Here is a 15,787-nt window from a genome sequence, read left to right on the forward strand (position 1 = left end):
GATGAACCCAAAGAGGGGCACCTGGGTGGCTCAGTCGGTTAAGCGGCCGACTTCACTCAGGTCATGATCTCGCGGTCCGTGAGTTCAAGCCCCGCGTCGGGCTCTGTGCTGACTGCTCAGAGCCTGGAGCCTGTTTCAAATTCTGTGTCTCCCTCTCTCTGACCCTCCCCTGTTCATGCTCTATCTCTCCCTGTCTCAAAAATAAATAAATAAATAAATAAATAAATAAATAAATAAATAAATAATTTATAAAAATAAAAAAAAAAAGATGACCCCAAAGAGAACGAAACCAAAACACACTCAGATTTGAAGGAGAGAGAAAGAATTCTCCAGATGAGCACAAGCTAACGTAGTTGATAACTACTATACCACTAAACCAGCCTTACAAGAAATATTAAAGGAATTTAAGCTGAAAAGAGAAGGCACTAATAACAAAAAATACACAAAAGTAAAAATCTGACTGGAAAGGTAAATATATAGTAAAGGTAGCAGATTGATCACTTACAAAGCTACTAATAAGATTAAAGGCCAAAGTAGTAAAATTAACTGAAACTACAATAATTAACTAAGAAATACATAAAATTAAAAGATGTAAAAAGAGACATCAAAAACATAAAATGCAAGGAGGCACTTGGCTGGCTCAGACAGTAGGGCATATGACTCTTGATGTCAGGGTTGTGAGTTCGAGCCCCATGTTGGGTGTAGAGATTACTTTAAAATCTTAAAACAACAACAACATAAAATGCAGGGGTATGGGGAGTAAAAATGTAGTTTTGGAATGTATTCAAATTTAAGTTACTATCAATTTAAAATAGACTGTTACACACATAGGATTATATATGTGAAGCTCACAGTACCCAAAAAGCAAAAACTTACAGTAAAGGAATCTAAATATAACATTAAATAAAGTAATCCAATCACAGGAAAGACAGAAAGAGAATAAAGAAACAGAGAGAAACTACAAAAATAGCCAGAAAACAGTTAACAAAATGGCAGTAAGTACATACCTATCAATAATTACTTTAAATGAAAATACACTGGGGTACCCAGGTGGCTCAGTCGGCTGAGCATCCAACTCTGTTTTGCCTCAGGTCATGATCTCACAGTTCATGAGTTTGAGCACAGTGTCGGGCTCCATGCCAGCACTGTGCAGTCTGCCTAGGATTCTGTCTCTCCCTCTCTCTGCCCCCTCCCTGCTCATCTGCATGCACAAGTGTGCACTCTCTGGCTCTCTCGCTCTCTCTCTCTCAAAATAAATAAATAATTTTATTTTTTAATTTTAAGAAAAGGGGGCACCTGGGTGGCTCAGTCAGTTGAGTGTCCAACTTCAGCTCAGGTCATGATCTCGCAGTTCACATGTTTGAGCCCCACATCAGGCTCTGTGCAGACAACTAGTTGCGTGGAGCCTGCTTCGGATTCTCTGTATCCCTCTCTCTCTGCCCCTCACCCATTCATGCTGTCTCTCTGCCTCTCAAAAATAAACATAATAAAGAAATAAAATTAAAATTAAAAAAAAGAAAAGAAAATGGACTAAAATCTTCAATCAAAAGACAGAATGGAGAAAAAAAAAAAAAAAACCAAGACATATTCATTTACTGACTACAAGTGACTCACTTCAAAAGTTAGGTCACACACAGACTGAAAGCAAAGGGATAAAAAAGATGTTCAATGTAAATGGAAACCAAGGGAAAGCTGGTATAGCTATACTCATTTCAGACAAAGCAGAATTTAATATTTTTAAAGTATATTTATTTTAATATATACTTATATTAGAGTGAGTGCATGAGCAAAGGAGGGGCAGAGAGAGAGAATCCCAAGTAGGCTCAATACTGTCAGTGAGGGCCCGACACGGGTCTCAAACCCACAAACTGTGATATCATTACCCGAGCTGAAATTAAGAGTCACACTTAACCACCTGAGCCAGCTAAGTGCCCCCAAAAGCAGACCTGAAAACAAAAACTTGTTACAACAAGACAAATAGGAGCACTACATAATGATACCAAGCAAAAAGATACAGTATTTATAAATACACACACACACACACACACACACACACACACCCAATCCAGGAGCACTAAAATACATAAAGCAAATTATTAACAGACCTATAGGGAGAAATTGTCCACTCTCCCCACTTTTATTCAACATAGTATTGGAAGTCCTAGCCACAGACATCAGACAAGAAATAAAAGGTATCCAAATTAGTAAAGGAGCAAAACATCCACTATTTGTAGATGACATGATACTATACACAAAAAACCCTAAAGATTCCACCAAAAACCTACTAGAATAAATGAATTCAGTAAAGTTGGAGGATACAATTTTGATACCAAAACTCTGTTGCTTTTTTATACACTAGTAACAAACTATCATAAACAGAAATCAAGAAAATCCCATTTGTAATGCCATCAGAAAGTATAAAATACCTATGAATAAATTGAACCAAGTAGGTGAAAGACCTATAAACTGAAAAACCGTAAGACACTGATGAAAGAAACTGAAGACAAATGAATCAAACAGTATTCTGTGATCATGGATTAAAAGAATTGACGTTATTAAAATGTTCACACCACTCAAAGCAATCTATAGATTCAATGCAATCCCTATCAAAATTCCAATGGCATTTTTTGCAAAAATAGAATAACTTCTAAAATGGGTATGGAACCACAAAAGACCCCCAAATAACCAGAACAATCTTGAAAAAGAAAAACAAAGCCAGAGGTACCACACACTCTGATTTCAAACTATACTACAAAGCTATGGTAATCAGAACAGTATGGTATTGGTATAAAAACAGACACACAGATCAACAGAACAGAGAACCCAGAAATAAACCCATGAATATATGGTCATTTACAACAAAGGAAGCATGAATATATAATGAGAAAAGAACAATCTCTTCAATACACAATGCTGGGAAAACTGGACAACTGTATGCAAAAGAATGAAACTGAACCAGTATCTTATATCATAACCAAAAATTAACTCCATAACAACTCTTACACCATATCCAAAACTGGATCAGAGACTCAAATGTAGGACCTGAAATCATAAAACTCCTAGAAGAAAACACAGATGGTAGGTTCCTTGACATCAGTCTTAGCAGTATTTTTTTGGATCTCACTTCAAAAGCAAGGGAAACAAAAAGAAAACAACACTACATCAAAGTAAAAAGCTTCTCCACAGCAAAGGAAACCATCAACAAAGCAAAAAAGCAACCTACTGAATGGGAGGAGATATTTGCAAATCATGTATCTGATAAGGGGTCAATATACAAAATATATAAAGAACTTTAAAAACTCAATAATTAACAACAACAAAAACCCAAACAATTCAATTTAAAAATTGTCAGAGGACCTGAACATTTTACCAAAGAAAACATACAGTCAAAGGGCACATGAAAAGATGCTCAACATCACTCACCATCAAATCACAACCACAATGAGGTATCACCTCCTGCCTCTAAGAATGACTAGAATCAAAAAGAGAAAAAATAACAAGTGATGATGAGGATGTGAACAAAAGGGAACTGTTGTGCACTGCTAGTGGGAATGTAAACTGGTACAGTCACTATGGAAAACACTATGGAGGTTCCTTAAAAAATTAAAAATAGAATTACCATATGATCCAGCAATTCTGCTACTGGGTATCTATATGAAGAAAACAAAAACACTAATTTGAAAAGACACATGCATCCCTATGTCCACTGCAGCATTAGGTACAACAGCCAAGATATGGAAACAACCTAAGTGTTCATTGATGGATAAATGGATAAAGAAGATATGGTATCTGTATATACATAATGGAATACTACTCAGCCATAAAAAAAAAAAGAAATCCTGCCATTTATGACAACATGGATAAACTTTTAAGGTATTATGCTAATCGATAAAAGTCAGACAAAGAAAAAGACAAATACCACATGATTTCATTTATATGTGGAATCTAAAAAACAAACACACAAGGGGCGCCTGGGTGGCTCAGTTGGTCGAGCATCAGACTTCGGTTCAGGCCATGAACTCATGGTTTGTGAGTTCGAGCACCAAATCAGGCTCTGTGCTGACAGCTCAGAGACTGGAGCCTGCTTCGGATTCTGTGTCTGCCTCTCTCTCTGCCCCTTCCCCACTCACATTCTCTGTCTCTCTCTCTCTCTCAAAAATAAACATTTAAAAAAATTTTTAAATTAAAAAAAGACCACAAACACACAAACAAAACTAAACTAAACTCAGACTCATAGATACAGAAAACTGATTGGCAGTAGCCAGAGAGGAGGAGAGTTTGGATGGGAAGGGAGCAGAATGAGTGAAAAAGATTAAGAAGTATAAACTTCCAGTTGTAAAATAAATAAGTCATGAGGATGTAACATAAAGCACAGAAAATACAGTTAATAATATTGTGTTAATTTCATAAGGTGACAGATGGCAACTAGACTTACTGTGGTGACCATTCTGCAATGTGTAGAAATGTCACATCGCTATGTTGTACACTTGAAACTAATATAATATTGTAGGTCAATTATACCTCAATTAATATAAATAGGAACAAAGAGAAAAAGTGAAAAAGAGGTCATTTTCTTTTTTTTTTAATTTTTTTAATGTTTATTTATTTTTGAGACAGAGAGAGACAGAGCATGAATGGGGGAGGGGCAGAGAGAGAGGGAGACACAGAATCGGAAGCAGGCTCCAGGTTCTGAGCCATCAGCCCAGAGCCTGACGCGGGGCTCGAACTCACAAACCGTGAGATCGTGACCTGAGCCGAAGTCGGACGCTCAACGACTGAGCCACCCAGGCGCCCCGAGGTCATTTTCTTAAATAACTCAATGCCATTATCACATCTATCAAGATTAGTAATAATTCCTTGATACCATCTAATTACCCAGTTGATTATCAAATGGCCTTGATTGCATCAAGATATCTTTTTAGAGTTGGTTTGTTACAAACCAAACAAGGGCTACACATGTTTATGTCTCTTAAGTTTATTTTCATCTAGAGGAATTTCCATCCCTTTTTACCCTCTATACCATTGGCTTACTATAGAAAACACATCAGTTTTATAAAATGTCCCACATTCTGCACTTGACTATAAACTTGTGTTATAATTAAACTTATTTTCTTATCCTCTGTATGTGTTATAAGTGGAAGTAACTTTAGAAACTCAGGTTTCCCTTTTTTTGATATGAATACTTCATTGGATATTGCTTCGTACTTTGTCACATCAAGAGATTCATGTCAGCCTTTTCCTACTTTTATGATGCGAAGATTGATTCAAATGATTAAAATGGTAACAGCTTGAGTACTCCATCAACCTCTCATCCAAAACTTTCAACTACTGATGATCATCCCCTGAATCAATTATCTCATGATAATTGGGGCTGCAAGTGGTGGTATTCAAATTCCATCAGTCCAAGAACGCTTATGAGCTGGAATTCCTCCCTCTTATCAACTAGGCCCATTTTTGTATTCTAAACTACCATCTGGACAGGAAAAGCAGATAACTACTTCTTTCTTTTTACTTTCAATTTTCAGAGGAAAGGGTTGGTGTCTTAGTTACTATCAATAAAGCTTATTTCTAACTAAACAAGAATCAAAATAAAACTTTTTTTTTAATGAAACACTTAAACAAAAGGAAAAAGAAGAGATCTGTAAGCAATCCAACTAATTCTGAAGAGTATTAACCAGTGACTTCAGATTTATCCAGGGACATAAAAGTCCAAAGATATAGGGCAAGCACAAGACTCTCAGTGGAAAAGGAGTATCTGGTCAAATTCTTGTTCCTTTGATAAATCAACAGAAAGATGTGTCCAGAGCTTTGATGTCTTTGCAAAATGACCACCTTTATTCCAAACATGACTTAAAGGCAAACCTCAAACTGAGATCCGACTTTGTAAAAAGCTATACTTAAATAGGCTGACTAAATAAAAATGTCCTGTAAACACCATAAAGTAAATTGGAATACCCTGAGATACAGTGAGTCTGGCATGTGTCCCACCACAACAGTCTCTGCTGCTTAGCTGGTCACATTTCTGCATCCTCATCTTCCCCACTACATGTATAAGGGCACTGACTCCAAAGACAATTAGCCATGAAACTACGTCCCAGTAAGACAAGATAATGTGTTCAAGTCCTTGGGAATCTGGGCTGAAAATAAGGGAAAACTTGGGCTGCTTTCAGTGGATAGAAAGAAAAGGCATGGACTGTGCTTGGGCCATACTAATGGCATAGGAAAAGAAGTAAAGACCCTGAACTCTCGTTATGAGCTCTTGAGCTATCATGAATCCAGAGCTCCCTTCCTGCTCTGGTCTCCAGGTCTGTCCAGATGTCCTTGTTAGTCTCCTCCTTATTGTTCCACAGATGTCTGTTTGTGAGGGCTGCCATACCAAAGTACCACAGAGTGGGGGGCTTAAAAAACAAATTTGTTTTCTCAGGGTTCAAGGTGTCAACAGGGTTGGATCCTCCTAAAAGACAAGAGGGAAGGATCTATTCCAAGCTTCCTTGTAGACAGCCATTTTTCTCTTTGTATATGTCTGTGTCCAAATTTCCTCTTTATATAAGGACACCAGTCATCTTGGATTAAAGCTACCCTAATGACCTCATTTCCTTAATTACCTCTTTAAAGACACCATCTTCAATGGTCACATTCTGAGGTACCAGGGGATAGGGCTTCAATGCATGATTTGGGGGAATACACATTTCAGCCAATAACAATATGTTTAAAGTAATCTCCTCTTTGCTTAAGCTAGTTTAAGTGAGTCTTGTTGGTTGTAACTGAATAAACCTTACCAAAATAGCTACATTTTCTGGTCTTCTATTATTTAATTATTCATGTGTTTCTTTCAATCCTCCCAAATAGTCTGAGCTATAAGAAAGCAATAACATGCTTCAATAGTTTGTTGAATTCCACCTCCACAGACCTAGTACCCTACAAACAACTGGTACCAAAAACATAAAAGGGCACAGAGAATTCTGTAGAAGGTGCTGTTCCCTCCCACCCAGATCACCTTTCAGAACTAAAGTATGCATTCTCCTAGCAACCAGGAAGGTTGACTGCTCCTAGTTCACAGCTAAGTCCTATCCCAAGAAATGCCAACAGAGGCACTTCACCTGAGGTAATTCCCATTCCTTGCAGGCAGTCTACATCCAATCATGCATAAGTCCAAAGGCCCAACCTTCTTGTCTCCATTCAAGACACCTCTGAAGAGCCATCCCAGCTCCAGAGCAACTTGTGGGATTGGCTGTGGCCTATATGCAAGTGAATTACAACTAACTCTCTATCTGCCCAATCCTGTTTCCATCCCCCACCCCCACCCCACAACAAGGTGTTCATCCTGAAACCAGTCTCCAATAAACTCCCGGCACACAAATCTCTTAGTCTATTTCCCAGAAGGTATGATTTACTCTATATTCTATGGTTAACACTGTTGACAAAGATGAAAACAAAATTAGGAAAAATTATCCAGGTACTGGGTTAATTTCCTCTTTCCCATTTCTTGCTTTTAAAGAATCCTGTCCATCTTCTATTCCCTTGCTAGAGAAAGGGTCCTGTTCCTTCCAATCCCCTCCAACCTGCCCTGTGCAGATAGCTACTATATCCTTCCCCCGCTCCTATCCTCCAACCCACAAGCAGGAACCACAGACCTCCTGCTCTCCCTGGACACAGGAGGCGCCTCAGCACCCCCCCCCCCCAGCCCCTTGCCCAGGCTCCTCCCTCTGGGTCTGTGGCTGCATTTCTGAAGTCTGGCCCCTTCAGTGCCTGGCACCAGGTGAAAACCAAAGGACAGGAGGGGGTGAACCAGAGGAATTCATCTAGGAGGTGAAGCTGGTCCTGTCACCCTTCCCTGGCTGCTCCCCAGCTGGCCTCTCCTTGGGAGCCTGAGTTCAGAAAACAAGAAGTTCTGATTCTGAGGACCGAGAGAGACATGGGCCCTGCTGGCAGTGCCTTCCTACTGTCTCTTCTGCTGGGTGAGCCTCTGGGGTGGGTGGCATGGGAGGGGAGAGGCAGAGGTTTTTGGTTCAACAAGTTATCATATAGAATAATATGTCACTTCACCCTTGGGATATTACTTATGAACAGTGTGTCCTGAGGAAGTGCTGAGGGGATACTGTATGTGAAGCAGTAAACAAAATAAAGATCCTTACCTTCATGGAGCTTATAATCAATTCACTTATTAAATAATATGTAATGTAAAATTTAAATATGTAAATTTTAAAGCAGGTTAGACAGTCATAAAGGTTATGAAAGGAAAGGGGCATCCGGAGTGCAGGGGCAGGAGGTGTGCTGTAATTTTCAACAGGGTAGTCAAGGAAATTTCACCAAGGAGTCATTTGAGCAAAGCCCTGCAGGAGGTGAGTGACTTAGCTACAAGGATCTAGGAAAAGAGCATTTCAAGCAGAGGGAACTGGAAGTATAAACGCAGGTCAGTGATTTCAGGAATAAGCTTGTTAACTTATTATTCTGGCCCACAGTGATTTAAAAGCAGGGTAGGCCGGGGCACCTGGGTGGCTCAGTCGCTTAAGCATCCATCTCTTGATTTCAGCTCAGATCATGATCTCACAGTAGTGAGATAGAGTCCCGTGTTGGGCTGGGCATAAAGCCTGCTTGAGATTTCCTCTCTCTCTTTCTCAAATAAATAAATAAAAATAAAGGCAAGGTAGGCTGAAAGCAGCAAAAGGGTAACACTGCAAAATGCCAATTCAGTTAAAGAAAACAGTTCCTAATCCTCAAAAGCATCTGAAGGCATCATTGTGTTTGCAAACTAATATACTTGATATTCCTGATGACAACCTTGAATCTTCAGTAAAAGTCAAGTTATGTTTCATGTATGCTGCTAAAAGAAGACAGTGTGTAATTTTCAAGATTCACACTAATGGGCAGACATTTATAAAAAGTTTCTAAAAATTTGGCCTTTAACACAAATCTGAGAAATATTTCAGTATCCCACATACTTAAATATGTGGAAAGCCTCTCCTCTCAGTGAATCCAGACATAAGATGCATTATTATATATTAAAGATATGCTGTCTTTCTTAGGGTCTTGCCCATGCTCTTCTCCCAAAAAGAAAGACCTGCCGTCAGATGAGTGGTCTCTTATTAGACTGCTGAGTTTGAAACTGGGACGGGATGGAGGATGGAGGCTGGGAGGACCTGGGTCCCAGGAATGGATGGGAGTTTGAGGATGATGAGAAGATGAGGACCAGAGGAACAAGACACCCAGTGTGCCACACTTGCCTCTCTCTTCTTTTTCTAGTGTGTGGATGACCCGTATACTCAGGCCGTGTCGTGGGTGGCCATGACGCTGTTGCAGGGCATTGGCCAGTCACTGTGCACTTGCACCAGGCCCATGTCTGTGGAGGGTCTCTCATCGGTGACAGTGGACACTGACAGCAGCACACTGCATAAAAATGTGAGTCCTAGCTGGTGGCTAGCACACAGATAGGTTCTCAACAAATACTATACTTGAATGACTGTATGAATGAACCAACAGACATATGGAAGTGGTAAGAGGGGTAGGCACAAGGAAATCCAACATCACCTTGGACTAGGGATAGGATGTAAAGGTAGAGAAAGAAATGATGGAGAAAGGCACTATATTAAAAACTTCTCTGGGGCGCCTGGGTGGCGCAGTCGGTTAAGCGTCCGACTTCAGCCAGGTCACGATCTCGCGGTCCGTGAGTTCGAGCCCCGCGTCAGGCTCTGGGCTGATGGCTCGGAGCCTGGAGCTTGTTTCCGATTCTGTGTCTCCCTCTCTCTCTGCCCCTCCCCCGTTCATGCTCTGTCTCTCTCTGTCCCAAAATAAATAAAAAACGTTGAAAAAAAAATTAAAAAAAAAAAAAAAACTTCTCTTACTTTGTGCCAGATCACTTCCTCAACATCAGCCAGGGAATCTTAAGTTTTTCTGGGTCACAAACACAATCTGAGCGGTCTCTCAGAGCCACTGCTGTAAGAGAAGCAAGATGCCACGCAGTGAGTAGCAGCAGGGAGAGGCCTGTGTGAAACTAACAACTCCAGCCAATAGCTAGTGAAGACCTGAAGCCTGCCAACATAAGGGAGTTTGGAAACAGATCCTCCTGAAATCGAGTCTTGAGATGATGGCAGCCCACCCTGATTAGAGTCTTGTGAGAAATCTTAAGCCAGAGGCTCACACCTGATTCATGACCCACAGAAACAGTGAGATAAATGTTTGGTTTTTTAAGCCTCTAGGCTTTATGGTAACTTGTTATGCAACAACAGATAGCTTATATATTTAGAAATCAAAACAGCAGGGCTTTTCAATGACAATACTGAAAGCTCAAAGGAAATACAGCAATAACTTCAAAATGCTGAAAGAAAATTATTTCCAACCCAGAATTCGGCCCATATGCAGAGTACTGATCAAGTGTGGGACAGAAACAAGATATTTTCAAATCTACAAAGCAGCAAAAATGTTACCTCTCAAAAAAAAAAAGTTACTTCTCATGCACACCTTCTCAGAAAGCCCTAGGAAAATGTGCTTCATCAAAATAAAGGAGAGAAAAATAGGAAAACATGGAATACAGAAAAAAGGGGATACAACACAGAACAGAATCCCCAACCCCCCAAAATGGGAGAAAATGCAGGATCAAACTCTAGCCATAAACATATGAGGAGACCACAAGAGACAGGAGACAACAAAAGAAAGAATAGTTAGGAAGACAGGAAAGGAGAAAAGCAACAAACCAGCCCTGGTACAAGCTGGAAGTAGCCTGGTTAATTCTAGGGTCTCTTACCATCCTTTCTCACCTAGAGACTTTGCGCTACACATAGGCAGCTTGTTCTCAACCAGCTGTAGCACCTAAGCATGCTTCACTTTTATTCTCCCTTTCTCTTCCCCTTAGGAGCTGGATTCTTTTGTTATATATGGTATGGCTGGGATCAATTCACACCACTCAAACCAAAGTGTGAAGCATCATGTATTCAAAATTATTATCCATCCCCAATTTCAACATATAACTACAGACATCACCTTGTTGAAACTGGTCTCTAAAAAAAAAAAAAAAAAAAAAAAGAAACTGGTCTCTAGAGTCACCTTTTACTTCTTTCATCCTGCCCACCTGCTTGCCCCACATTACAAAGCGGTTGACACTTCCAGGCTCTTGCTGGGTGACTGGATGGCAAAAGGTTATGGAAAGTGAAGGTGAGAATGGGTAGAGAAAGGGGTTTTATCCACCATCCTCTTGTACCCACTTCAGAACATCTGCATTTTAGGCATACCATTACTATTTCAAGTTATTTTTTTTAATAAACCCCAACTTATTGATACTATATATAAGTCTTCAAATGTCTTTTTTCACATATGCTTACTTAATTTACTCTTATATCCTGCCTAGAGTCTAGCTATAGCTGCAAGAACAGATACTAACAATTTGAACACATAATTACCTCTTTGAAACAAAGGTTAACAAACCTGATCTAAGTTTGGAGAGTCTAGTGTTTGTGAAAATCTGTTTTTAAAGTGTTGTGTCAACTCTTTCCCAGTGAAGACAAGAAGTGATCTGGGAGCAGACGAATGGGAAAGCAAGAAGTTTTAGAGTACTTCAAATACTCACATCTTTACTTAATCAAACTGTATCAGAATTTCTCTTTATTTAGAACACCAGGAATACCCCACATTGGCATATTAGAAAAACATTAAAACAAATGGAAATAATTTTGAATCATTCATTGTTCTAGATTAGCTTTACCAAAAAAAAAAAAAAATCTTCCACTAATAAATATGATTAGAAAGTGAGGGGGCACCTGGGAGACTCAATTGGCTGAATGTCCGACTTCGGCTCAGGTCATGATCTCGCTGTTTGGGAGGTGGATCCCCGCGTTGGGCTGTGATGACAGCTCAGAACCTGGAGCCTGCTTCTGATTCTGTGTCTCCCTCTCTTTCTGCCTGGCCCCCTTCAAAAATAAATGTTAAAAATTTTTAAAAAGAAAAAAAGAAAATGATTGTATTCTGCTTTTGGATTCCCATTCAGGGATTTCCACAAATCACAACTGAATGTTGTCCTTGCCACTTTCCAGATTGCTTTTCCTTTCATTCCTGTCTGTCTTTACAGATAGTGATTATCCTTCCACATTCCAGGAAGCAAAAATAACCATCTTTGCCTGTCAGGCCTGTGAACTCTACAACCCAACTGGCTCCATGTTGCCAGAGTTAGACCAAGTCATCAAAGAAGATGAGATATGTGTTGGTCATTCAACTAACAAGAAGGATAGCTGCAAGGTTAGGGTTCACTCTTTTTGTTTTTTTAAGGAGGCCTTAATTTAGATCCAAGTTTTCCTGTAGACAACAGTAGATTGGGAATTAGAAGACAAAGGGTCTGACAATAATTCTTGTGTTATGCTGAACAAGTCACTTAACCTTTACCGATTGATTTAATCTCTTCAAGTTTTGATCTAGACAAACGCAAACCATTGGTTACTGGGTTTCCACAGACATGTATATTTTTATAAATATATTAGCAGGCTGACACAGAATTGCCAACTTAATTTTTTTTTCGAGTAAGAACATTTCACTCTACACTTAAAAGATGTCATTCCACTGTCTCCTGATCGTAAGTGTCCAATGGGAAATCATGCATCATTTGTGTCTTCCTCCACTTAATGAATGCATTGTGTTGTTTTGCTATGGCTCTTTTCAATAAAATTACCTTCATATTTGATTATCAGAAGTTTGTGATGTGCTAGGTATGATTTTCTTTGTATTTATCCTATTTAGGATTCACTGATTTTTTGGTTTTTGCTTTCATCAAAACTTGAGAATTTTTCATTCGCAATTTCTTCAAATATTTGGCTTCATTTCTCTCTTTTCCTCTTCTGGTTGAAATAGAAAAATGTAAGTAACACCTTTTGATATTTTCACATAGAGTCTCTGATACTGTTTTATTTTTACCTAGTTCTGCTCTTCAAATTGGATACTTTTTTAAATTAATCTATATTCAAGATCATTGCCTCTTCTTCCTATCATCTACAATTTAGTGTTAAGTTCATCCAGTGAAATTTTTCTTTCAGATATTTTATTTTTTAGTCCTAGAATGACCATTTGGTTTCATTTCCTTTCCCTCTCTCTTCCTCTCTTTCTCCTCACACACACATTTTTCTGTATCTCTGCCAACAGATATCTGTATCTCTTGATATCCTATCTGTATATTCACTACCTTCAAATCAAACAACAATGGAACGTGTATGGTTTCACACCCACCAGGATAACTATAATCAAGGTAGATAATAACCAAGAGTTGATGAGGATGTGGATAAATTAGAACCTTCATACACCTTGGAATATTGTCTAGCAGTTCTTCAAAAGGTTAAATATAGAATTACCATATTACCCAGGAATTCCACTCTGGGTAGACACCCAAGAGAAATAAAAACATATGTCCACAGAAAAAATTTTGCATGAATGTTCACTGCAGCATTATTCATAATAGCCACAAAGAAAAAATGATCCAAATACCTATCAACTGATGACTAGATAAACAAAATGTGGGATATCCATATAATGGAATATTATTCAAGCCATAAAAAGGAATGGAGCATTGATATCTGCTACAACAAGGATGAACCTTGAAATGAATATGTTAAATGAAAGAAGACAGACACAAAACATCATATATTATAAGGTTCCATTTATACAGTATGTCCAGAAATTGCATATCCACAGAGGCAGAAAGATTACCAGTTGGCCTAGGGCTGGGAGGAAATGAGGGTGACTATTAATGGGTATGGGGTCTCTTGGAGGTGATGAAAATGTTCCAAAATGGGTTGTGGTGATGGGTGAACAACATTTGAATGTACTAAAAAATACTGAATTGTATACTTTAAATGGGTGAACTGTATAGTATATGAATTATATTGCAATAAAGCTGTTAGAAAAGAGACAGCAAGATTGAGAGACATACCATCACCTACTATCACTATCATTTTATATAAGAAAGGATCACTTTAACACTAAAAAAAAAAAAGGCAATAAGAACCTAAGAATAGAATAATAAGGACAGTTCATTCAAATGAAGTAAATTTACCTTAAGGGAAAAAATTCATCACATTAATTTCTCTTTTATATCACAGATGAGTATTTTGAAACTATGGCTATAATTTAGCTAAGGTCTTTGCCAATCTCAAATTCCATGATTTTAGAATTCCCTCCATGATCTTTCCCTGATACAGTAACAAGTCTAGCTCCTTCCAGAGTTCTCCAGCTCCATGGGTTCCACTGCCCCATTCTAAGGAACTCTCCACGTCTTGTGACCACTCTCCTCTTCAAGGTCCTTTTTCACTACACTCATGAACTTTATCTTTCCTTAGGGTGATTCTGGAGGGCCTCTGTGATGTCATATTAATGGTGTATGGATCCAGATAGGATTGGTAAGCTGGGGAACGGGCTGTGCTACATCTCTCCCTGGAGTCTACACCAGTGTGATCTACTATCAAAAATTATTAAGACCACTATCCCAAGAGCTGAGGTCGTGGATGCCAACGATTTGGGCTGATCTGACCTCCTGTTCCTTATTGTACTGCTCTCTCTAGCTCTCCTGGGACCCTTCTGTGCCTTTGCGCCTAACATTTTACCAGGAGAGTAGACAGTGTAGCTAAAGCCTCTAAGTACAGGGCTAGGGTGGGAATACATACAGACTAAGCCCCAGGAGCAGAAAACTCACAGGAGAGTCACTGGGAACTCTTGATTACTTCATTAAAATAATTTGAAATTATTTTGTTTTTGAGGTTCTTTACTCTGGAAGTATGTTTTAGAGGTCGAATAGCTGAGAAACAAGGCTGCCACTTCTGTACATGGCATTCTTTGTCCCTATGAATCTTGCAAGGCAAGAAAGATACCTTCTATAAATAAGTAATTATGAACACAAAATGGCTAGTGGAGAAGCAGGCAAGAGAAAAAGTATCTGTGAAGGCAAAAGGGAAAGTCCTCAAGGAAATATATTAAGAGTTTACTTTGTGCCCCTGGTTGGCATTATGGGCTTCTTACCTTGTCTATACTCCTCGCTTCCTCTACTATTCTATACTTTGCTTATGTAGCAAAGGATGGAATAAAAAATGTGCATATGTAAATCAGCTCTGTATTTTTCTGAGTTTTACTTTTGGAAATACCAATGTGACCTACTACCAAAAAAATGGATTAATGCCATGATCTCAAGAGCCGAGGTCTTAGGTTTCAATAATTTGCACCCTGTCCAGGTTGTTTAATGTTATTTCAACAATAAAGTACTTTACATGCTTCATAAGGGCAGGATTACATCTCTTGTTGAACTAGCATGCTTCTTTTTGCTAAACCATCCCATTTCCTTCTTTGCCTAGGCTTCCAGGAGCCCGGAGCTAAGTTACACACTCAATTTCAGTAGTCACCTTTATCCTAGATTATGTAGGATAATTCCATTCACATCCCTTATTTAAATAACATCCTTCATTTCTCCTTTGAATGAACTTAAGTTTTACTGCATCTGTGTCTTTCATGGTGAATCAACTTTCAAAAACAATTTTTTGAAAAAACAAAACAAAGTATTTTAGAGAAATAAGTACCTTTAATAGGAAATGAGGGTAGCTTTGGACACTTAAAATCTTTGCTAGCCCTTAACCCCATCTCTCTTCTAGACTGCCACTATGGCTCCTAACTGGCACTCCCACGTCCTTTCTCTCACTTACACCCTTGCTCAACTCCCATTTATTCTCCACAGCATTCAGACCAGTGTAAAAAATAAAGATTTTTAAATACTCCTCTCCCCCCTTTCCCGTGCTTATAGCACTTTTTCAAAAACAACTTATTGCTCACA

At 38.9% G+C, this 15,787-nt stretch overlaps 1 protein-coding gene across 1 annotated transcript in view; it reads left to right on the forward strand.

The window, feature by feature from the left end:
* The window catches only part of PRSS48 (serine protease 48), a 70,040-nt gene extending 55,456 nt beyond the window's left edge, over window positions 1-14,584 (forward strand). Inside the window, 7 exon segments of the mRNA XM_047092288.1 lie at window positions 9,244-9,413; window positions 10,850-10,896; window positions 10,899-10,990; window positions 11,037-11,148; window positions 12,059-12,225; window positions 14,310-14,436; window positions 14,439-14,584. Coding sequence (XP_046948244.1) covers window positions 9,244-9,413; window positions 10,850-10,896; window positions 10,899-10,990; window positions 11,037-11,148; window positions 12,059-12,225; window positions 14,310-14,436; window positions 14,439-14,584 — 861 coding nt within the window.
* Window positions 14,585-15,787: the final 1,203 nt, after the last annotated feature.

The sequence above is a fragment of the Lynx rufus genome, unplaced genomic scaffold, assembly GCF_022079265.1.
Source record: "Lynx rufus isolate CCGP_SWC_20201006 ecotype Redwood Valley unplaced genomic scaffold, mLynRuf1.p SCAF_3, whole genome shotgun sequence".
Taxonomy (NCBI): Eukaryota; Metazoa; Chordata; class Mammalia; order Carnivora; family Felidae; genus Lynx; species Lynx rufus.